The sequence below is a fragment of the Halyomorpha halys genome, unplaced genomic scaffold (assembly GCF_000696795.3).
Source record: "Halyomorpha halys isolate HHAL.00 unplaced genomic scaffold, Hhal_1.1 Scaffold1771.1, whole genome shotgun sequence".
Taxonomy (NCBI): domain Eukaryota; kingdom Metazoa; phylum Arthropoda; class Insecta; order Hemiptera; family Pentatomidae; genus Halyomorpha; species Halyomorpha halys.
The window spans coordinates 89,212-99,243 of record NW_027106550.1 but is presented as its reverse complement, the minus strand read 5'-3'; the positions used below and the strand labels follow the sequence as shown (position 1 = coordinate 99,243).

The 10,032-nt window shown below is 28.4% G+C and overlaps 2 protein-coding genes across 2 annotated transcripts in view; one reads left to right on the top strand and one right to left on the bottom strand.

The window, feature by feature from the left end:
- The window catches only part of p24-1 (p24-related-1), an 11,360-nt gene extending 5,421 nt beyond the window's left edge, over positions 1–5,939 (bottom strand). Inside the window, exon 1 of the mRNA XM_014436098.3 lies at positions 5,606–5,939. Within this exon, the coding sequence (XP_014291584.1) occupies positions 5,606–5,764 (159 nt within the window). The 5' untranslated portion in view covers positions 5,765–5,939. The remainder of the gene's footprint in view (positions 1–5,605) is intronic.
- A 107-nt stretch (positions 5,940–6,046) lies between these two features.
- Positions 6,047–10,032, top strand: part of LOC106690605 (huntingtin-interacting protein K) — a 6,181-nt gene continuing 2,195 nt past the window's right edge. Inside the window, exons 1-2 of the mRNA XM_014436099.3 lie at positions 6,047–6,258; positions 8,387–8,494. Coding sequence (XP_014291585.1) covers positions 6,088–6,258; positions 8,387–8,494 — 279 coding nt within the window. The 5' untranslated portion in view covers positions 6,047–6,087. The remainder of the gene's footprint in view (positions 6,259–8,386; positions 8,495–10,032) is intronic.

The window sequence follows — 10,032 nt, the reverse complement described above, 5'->3', positions numbered from 1 at the left end:
GAAATTATGTTATATAAATAACAAATGCATTCTCAATAAATTCAAATATTCTGGAATTTTCTGGTATTAAATTTAAATCTTTAATTTTACCATATGTAGTAATACTGAATTAATAAAAACTTTTAAGTGAGATGTGTTAATTAGTATAATGCTTCCATGGCAACCCAACACATACAGCGTAACCATAGTAACAAGATACAACATTAGTGGTATTCATGATGTGTTAAATATAAAATGTTTTACCATGTTAAATTTTATAAGTATAGCATTGTGAGCAGCCCTATTTAAAGTCATATTAAATGTTAAATGCATAAGAGATCCAAGTGTATTTTCTTAGAAACTTGTTTTATAACCTTTCCTTCCAAAACTTCATGTTATTGTTTACTTCTTAGTTTGGATTAAAGTAATTTATTATAACATGCTTAAATTGGGTGAAAAGTGGAAGTTGTGTGAAAGTTTGGTCACTGAGTGCCTTGTTGATCTTCTGACTTGTGAGAAAGAGAATCAAGATGAGCTAATTGAAAACCGCCATTACATTATTATCATTGCTTGATTAGTTATAAAAACATCCAAAACAATACTAACACAATCAAAACACAAACTACGAGCAAGCAACTTAATACAACAAACAAAATGGTCTCATTCACCATTTAGCAGACCTAGTAACAGACTCTCAACCACGTTATATGTTAAATCGTTTTAACATGCTAAAAGAAGGAAATATTTCTCCATTTAAAATACATTTTTCCATTTAATATGGTTTAACACATTAAACTATAGGTCATGAATCCCTATTTAGATAATATAATTTTTAATAAACATAAACATTACAAAATATTTCAATTTTTTCATTATACTCGTTATTCCAATATCAAACATTTTTAAATAATGGTAAATGGGCAGGAAGCTTAATAACATGTATTAAAATAGAATAAACTAAATATTTGAGGCATTAAGTCATAGAACATGGTATCTAATTCCTACTTACATTACTAACACAACTTCAATGGTAAATTGAAGTTTTTGTCACCGCCATATTATTCAGGGCTGATTTAATTATTCATCGCCATATTATCCAGGTTTTAAAAGAATTTTTGGGAACTTTGTATTCATAAAATAATGATGATATATATAGTTATGGTAAGTTTTTCTAAGTCGAGGATAAAACATCGTAACAAACATCTTAACATTGTAAAAGTTTTCATTTTTCAGTCACCATTTATAATGACTTAGTACCTTATTCTTAAAGAATAGAGGAGTGGATTAATTGGAAACAATTTAAATAAAAAAATAGAATAATTGATTATTTAAGAACAAGATTACAGAATTCGATAAAGGATTAAATGAGGATTTGAACCAGAATTTCAGTAGATTAAGATAAGGTTTACCCAACAAATCAATCTTAATAACTTTTTCAGCTATTATATGTTATATAGAGCATACTGAACCTTTTCAATGCGAAAATTGCAGCAGTAACAACAAGACCCTTAAACATATTGTACTTGAATGTCCAGGATACGAAAAAACAAGGAAAAACATTGTTCAAAGATCTAGATACAAATCTTTTTTATTGCTATTTACAACTGCACATTATAATGCATTTAGTATTATAATGTTGTTATAATGAGTTAATTTGATCTCAGTTAAATTGGAGTGTTACAGCCATGTACCCATTGGTAGCACTCTAAGATATAAATCAAAATATTATTTATGATAGTATATTAAAATTAACAGACAATTCAAAAATATGTTAGATCCATAAATATTTGAAATCTTGTATAATAGATATAGTTATGGTATAGTATATTGGTAAATCATATATATTTAACTTAATAAATCATATTAGTTAGAAAGTGATCAGGCAAACTGTCCTAGAGATTTCATAGAATATAGCTAATTAATATTTGGCTGTATGGAACAAACCAATGCCACAAAGGGAAAAAGAAAAAAAATATGTTATATATTTTCAAGCTTAACACTTGCAAATAATATGTTATATAAAGATTATTGCAATCTTAAAACAGGGTGTATATGCTGAAAGTAATGAAAATAAATTTAATTAATTTGATCAATAAAACATACACAATTCTACTTATATAAGGCTCTTTAAACAAATTTAGCTAAATTGGATCCAAATGGAAAAAAAGTAGAGGGAATATGGTAGAATTTCATGTAAAGGGCCTTGTGCTTGTGGTGATGTTGAGATTTTGAATTTGGAAGAATATTTTTAGAAGTTTCAATAATTCAAAGATTTTTTTTTTTTTTGTGAGTCCAACAAACCCCAAGTTACGGTATATAAAACTATTTTAAACATAGACCCTTTTGAACAAAATAGACCATCATTAATTGTACAGTTTCTTACCAACAAACAATTACTTCCAAAGTTAACGACCTATAAACTACGCAATATGAACAGCTAATGTTGGAATAACATTAAGTGAGTATATATAGTTTAATAACAAACTGACTTCCACTGCCCCCATTGTTATCAACATTTTTAATTATACTGTATATTTATTTGAAACTCATACTTGTTTATTATTTTGCATTCCTTTTAGAGGCAAATCCTTTGAAAATCTCTGGCCAGTTGATAAATTGTAACTGGTTTTTGGCTGTTAAAAAAGAGTTCTTTATTGTTTTTAATTCTTATTTATTATTGACCTAGACTGTTATTAAAATGCAGATTTCCATCATTTTACTTATTAAATAAAGCCTATATCAAAAAGTTAGAGTGTTATTTCACCCGATATACTCACTAAAAGCTATTTTATTTTTCCAGGGAATATTTCTATATTTTTTCATTAAAAAAAACCCTAAATGCTAATCCAGAAAAGTTCGATGAATCGCTATCATAAAATTCAACTATCAGTAAATTATGTGATATGAACAGTTAATTTTGGAATAACATTAATAAGCTATATATAAATAAATAATTATTTACTATCGCACCTTCCAAAAGATGGGAACAATTACTTTTTGACCAGACTGTACATAGATAAGTATATAGGTTAGTTTATAATTTTAACCGGCTTTTAAAATTGAAAACTTCCTTCCCCCTTTAGTTAACTATTATAAGCTATGCTGTTTTACATAATTTCAGCAAATATTTAAAAGATGATTTTGACTTTTCACAAGCAGATGCTAAAGGCCAAGAAAAGTATGAAATAGAAGATGCCCGGGGCAGAAGCATGAGGAAACGTAATGATATAATAAATAATATTAGTAGACTTGTTTAATAATGTCTATTTTCTATACATTGTACTATTAACTATTATTTTCCAATCAACAAAATATATATATATTCTTTAGGTATACTTATATAAACTATTGAATAAAATGAAATATATAATTTATAATAAAATGACAAGGCTGATGATAAATCCAGAGTTCATTTAAAGTATAAACAAATATTTCTAAGTAAATACTTATTTTGTTGATGGTTTTTCCAGTATTTACTTTTAAGAAAAAGGTGGCTCTTATTTAATATAAAACAAATAATTGAATATTGGAAGAAGACAGTTGACCATATGAAGTAGATTGTGGAAAGATATTTCGGGTGGCAGTGAATAAAGCTATCAAAATAGTAGAAAAACTTCCTAATGTTAAACAACGGTTCACCCCACTTTGCAGGGCTTCACAAGAAAATGAATTTTCTTTTTAACTTAAAAATTAATAATAAGCTTAAGCTAAGGAAATATAAATAAAGAACTAGAGTAATAAATATTAGAACAATACTTATAACAGATAGTTACAAAAATGGTAACAAGATAGCTGTAAATGGTAAACAGATAGGTGAAGTAAATATGGCAAAGGTAAGTAAAATAACAGATAAAAAGAAAATATTAATAAAAATAATAGACAGTGGAGAGGTAAGAACCTGATCAACCAAGAACGAGGTTCAAGACTGTTTCACTAACCATCAAAAAAGGGTTAGATTTTTTATTATATATATATTGACATAAATATCTAATCTCTTGTATAATATTACAAGAGGCAAATGTATCAGAAAAATGTAAAGGTACATTTATAAGATTTACATATAGATTATATACAGTAGAGAGAGAGAGAGAGAGAGAAACAAAGTTTATACTAATACAGTAATAAAATAAAAATAAAATTATTGGCTAGGAGTAGAAATAGCGAAAAATGGAAGGAGTAGTGATATAATAAAACAAACAGAAAATTAGAACAATATAGAACAGTCGACAATCTTTAAGACATGGAGTAAACATTTTGTTCGTATAAAGATCAACATTGTTGGAACCTTGGTTAACATTAAATAGTTTTTTCCACTATTTTGTACCTTTACTAACTGCCATCCGGACTAACTTTCTACAATTAAAAATGAAATTTTTTTTTTTAAGAAAACACTTGAAATTATTCGCTTATTTTATGTATAATATTTTCAATAAAGGTATCGAAATAGTAAAAGAAAACTATATGTTGTTAACCAATGTTTCGCCCCACTTTGCGTGGCTTCGTCAGGGGTAAATGAAAAAACAAGACACAAACATAAGAATTGACAGAACATGTTTTTTACTTTAATATTCTGTCATTTCTTACAATGTTTTTAATTTAGCCCTGCAAAGTGGGCTAAAATGTTGCTAAAACAACAAATAGTTTTCTTTAACTATTTTGATAATTTTATTGATCGCCACCCGGACTATCTTCCGATATAACCTTTTCACTTTCTTGAGACTGGTTATTATTGTTAAAATAAAATAAATTGTATCCAATATAAGCCTCAAAACAATCTTAATTTCTTTCAAAGTCCAACATATTGGCCAGTTCAGACATCCTCAAGGATAATCTTAAATACAAATTTACAACATCAATAATTTAAATACCTTTTGTAGGCTATTCTACCCAGATCACAAATTTCAATCAAAAATACCCTATTTTGCCACTATTCACATTAATATTAAAACTATTAATTACAATCGATTCAAAAGTATTATACTTTGTTATATAGATTGTTGTGATAGTTTATTATATAGTTGTAGTGATAGTAGTGATTGTTTGAACATTTCAGTGGTTTTGGTGAACTTTTCTGTAGAAACATTTGGAATTAAAGGCTGTTTTAATGGAAAAATATAAAAATATTACATAGAAAAATAAAATAGCTTTTGGGTTTAGTTAAAGGTTGTGATAAAAAAGTATAATAATGTTAAATTGATTTTAATTAAAAGTTTTAATATTAATGTGAAGAGTGACTAGGGTAATTTTGAATGAAATTGGTTACCTGGGCCGAATAGCCTGCCAAAACTTTTTAAATTATTGATGGAGGTGTAAATTTGTATTTAAGATTGTACTTAGGATGGTCGAAACATTGGACTTATAAAGAAATAAAGAGTGTTTTGAGACTTAAATTGGATAAAAGTTATTTTATTTAAACAGTATTTGCTTATTTTTATTCAATAGATGCAATGAGTTTAAAAGACGCCAACAGAAAATTTAAAATTTTAAAAAAATTTACATTTTATAATCATTATCAAAGTAGAGATAAGAGAGTATGAAGGGTTAAGCTTCAGCGGTTAACTTCGATTCTTTTTAAAAATTATTAGACAAATAAATCAAGTATGGAGTAAAAAATAAAATTAGCTACCTGAAATTCTAAAGTAGCTGTTGTATTCTTCTCAATAAATTCGAAAAAACAATCTTTAGCGTTATCAAGCAGTTCGAAGGTGAGTTCTACAGAAGAGGATAAGTGCACCAAACCCAATATAAGAGCTATAAAGTATAAATTATTATTGATCGGGTTCATTTTGTATTCGGTGCTCACTAACCACAGGTCACAGATGACACATAAGAATTAAACTGGAGTCAATACATCGCAAGTCACATCATCTCTCTTCCTAACATCACACGCTATAACATAACGTGGCCGGAAATTTTCCTAATCAGCTGTTTTCGTATAATTTCACAGGAACCTTCAGGTCTGTTCCAACAATCACTTCTGAATATCCAGAACTATACAGGGCATGCGCATTTCAAGTTTTGCCTCCCGAAACTTGTACTGCGCATGCTCACAACAGTTCTAGATAGGCAAAAGTAGTTGTTGGAACGTACCTTTAGTAAATTTTCAAAATGGCCGATGACGAGCATGAAGTTAACGGAGACTCCGACGAGCCGCAACAAAAAGCCGATGATTCCTCGCAGAAGAAATCTGCCAAACATGATTCTGGTGCTGCCGACTTAGAAAAAGTAACCGATTATGCTGAAGAGAAAGAAATTTACTCTGCTGATGAGTTTAAAGGTGTAAGTACACGCTTACATTACAAGTAGAGGTTATGTTTTCTTATCAATGCGTTTGAAAAATAAATGTTATTTTACTTTATATTAAGATATTGAGGTGAAAAATATACTCAATTTAGAATACTATCAATGTTCTGTATTTATTTGTACGTTTCGGTTATCCCGAATCCCAATCTTCAAGTATTAATTTTTCTCATTGTTAAGTACATCCATTTCTCTTTGAAATTTGTTAAGTTACCATGTGACAAATTTTCAAAAAGTGATCAATGTGCTAACAATGAGAAATATTAGTAATGAGGTACAGATGGTTGACTGTAGATTACTGATTGGAGAAGATGATCGAGGGTGCGGTCAGCAAAGAAACAAGAAAAATATTACATGAATAAACAAAAAAAATATTTATTTATGCCGACGTTTCGACCTGATTTCCAGGTCTTCATCAGGGAGTTGTAGGCAGAGATTTCTGTTAAACAGCAAGAATTTCTGCAGAAATATTAGTACATGAAGATGGGGAAACCCTAACAAATATGGAATAATGTTTTCAACTGCAATAAAAGTCTTCATCAGGGCTGTAATTATCATTTTCCAACTGTACCACTGCATTTATTAGGTTGCTGAGTTGACTTAACAATGGCAGTCCCACAGAATGAAAAGTCAAAACTTCCCAGGAAGGCTAGAATACCTTACTTGCCTCTAGAATAACCCCATCCCTATGTCAGAAATGACCAGCTTGAGCTCAGGAGGTATTAAGGTGAGCGAAATGCTCAAATGAGAAAAAAATAATATTACCTTAGGAGTGGTGATAGAAACACTCAGTCTTGCCATTGCAAAGAGGCCAGAGAATAAATGAATTGAGTATAGGTAGAGAGGTAAAAATGGGAGTAACATAAACAAGGGACAATATGTTGAGTTTAAAGGTGAAAGTACACTCATGATTAGAGGTATGTATTCTCACCAATGCGTTGAGAAATAATTATTATTTTACTTTATCAAAATTCTGTGGTGAAAAATAAACTTAATTTAGAATATTATCAGTATTCTGTATTTGTTTGTAGAATGTTTCGGGTTTCCCCATCTAAGTAATATGATGAAAAGATGGTTATATTTCTCATTCTTCATATTTCTTCTCACTTGTTCCTTTCTTTATCAAATTGTTTTTCCAGACATTCTGTATTTACTTTAGCTTATTTTTTGTACTTATCTATATAATTGAAAACATTTTTTACTCATATTGAATGAAGATAGCTGACCGTATGAAGTTGATTGGAGAAAAATAGTCTGGGTGGGAGTCAATAAAGGTTTCAAAATAGTAACAAAAAACTATGTTAACCAACGTTTCGCCCCACTTTGCAGGGCTGATAAAGGTGACGTTCTGATGCCAACTGAGAAAATGTTGGTTAATAATAATTAGTTATATATATATATATATATATATAAGTTTATGTTTATTTACTTGCCCCCCATCAAGACTAATTTTATTAAATTTACTGTGCATTGAGTCTGTGAGACTGGATGTGCAGTTGGTGACTTTTCATTTATTTTGAGCAATATAATATTTTGAATAGAAATGTACTTGAATAATATTTCTTTTTTTTTTTCGAATCCTATACTTTGAACAACAAAGTAGTTAATTTTCTAGAAACATATTTAGTTAGTAAAACTATAACAAGTAAGAACAATGATGAGTAGTTGACAATTTTTAAGACCTTCAATAAACATTTAGTTGGCATATAGATTGTACATTGTTGAACATTCAATTTGTTGGTATATGGATTAACATTGTTGAAGTGTTGGTTAACATTAAATAGTTTTTTCGACTATTTAGTACTTTGATTGACCGCTACACGGACTATCTTTCTACAAAAAAAAATTTTTAAATTGTGCTTGTTAAATTATTAATATACTGACATACAAAATGTATATATATGTTTTTAGTTTGTGAGGACATAAAAATGAAGTTTGATTTGAGTGATTTATATTATATTTATGCGAAACATCTGATACCTTTCTGGTTATGTACTATACTATACTAGTCATTCAAAAGTATTTTTATTCTTGTATGGTTTACTAATTTTTCTTTAAAAAAAAAAAAAAAAAAAAAAAAAAATTGATTATTTTCTGTTTGTTTTAGGCCATGAGTTTGATTGGTGACAGAAGAAATAAGGAAGTCGCTGAAAAAATGGCCAAAGAAAGAGAATTAGCAAAAGTTTCAATCAGTAAAGAAGATGTGGATTTAATAGTAAGTTTAGATTTTTTATATTATTTCAACAGTTAGTATGATTAAGTTCTGAAAATGTAAATTGAGAGATGTTATTAAAATCGAAATCATTATTAAACATAATCAGAAAACATGAAAATGAGGACTTTCTAATATATATTTTTTCTTCATAGAAAAAAAATAATTTTTTTATAATTTACAAAATTCAGAAATTAGCTTTTTTGTGACTCATTACTCGTATTCCAAGAGCTCATGAAGAGAAAAAAACAAGTCAGTTATTTCACCCGAATTTTTGATTACTTTAATGAAAATTATGTATAATTACTAGTCAAAACTGATGAGTCTGTCAAGTATAGTTAGGGGGAATAAAAAATGGCTGTTTCAAAAGTTAAAAAAAAAAAATTCATTTTTGAGCTCTTTCGAGTAAAGAAAAAATTGTGCTCCATTTTCTTCTAATTTACATGGTTTAATTTCTACTCAAGCTATACAAAGGATACAGTAAATGTTAATTATTTTAAGTGCACATCCCAGAAGTTTATTTTATTCAAGAGAAACCTAAAATTTTCAGAACTCCATATACTCAAAACTACTTACAACACTAAAACACTTCACATCACATCATTTAAAATGAGGTGTATATAGTTGACCGTAGATTAATGATTGGAGAAGTTTATCGGGAGGGGGGGGGGTCACGGTCAGCAAAGAACAACATAAATAAACAAAACCATATTTATTTATTTTATCCTGACGTTTCGACCTGAGTTTCAGGTCTTCATCAGGGGTTGTGGCGTAAAACGTTGGCATAAAATAAATAAATATGATTTTGTTTATTTATGTTGTTCTTTGCTAACCGCCCCCCCAGCCCGACAAACTTCTCCAATCACATCATTTAAAGTAGAGTTAATCTTCTAAAATATGAGCTCTTTTAAGTTCAATAGTTCTCAAGAAACAGTTTTTCAAATAGCGACACTTTTAAATAATGAAGATAAAAGTTATCAACGAAATTATAGTACGTTAAACTAGCTTTAATTTGAGTGCTAACAGCCATCTGTAGGTCAAATAGCTATTTTGATATAGATTTCATAAACTAAAAGTTTATGAACAATGATAAATCAACATTTTGTGAATTTATTTTGGTGCATATCATATAATAAACTGCTACTCCTCAGTTGAGAGGTAATAGGCATAAGTAAGTTGTTTCCATGATATTTGCCAAAATAAATTCTCAAAATACTGATTTTTTTGTTATTTGGAAAAAATTTTCTTTTTTAAATAGTGTTTCTCAGGAATTATTGAACATAAATAGCTCTATAAGGATTCTCATTTTAGAAAATTTACTCTACTTTAAATAAGTTTATATTAAGTTTTTTAGTGTTGTAGGTAGTTTTAGAAATATACAGATATGAAAGAAAAATTAATTTTTTAAACAGCCGATATTTTTTATTCCCCCTACCTATACTTGGCAGACTCATCAGTTTTGACTATTAACTAAATATAGTTTCCTTTGAAGTGATAAAAAATTGGGGTAAAACAACTGCCTTTTTTTCTTTGAGAGAGAG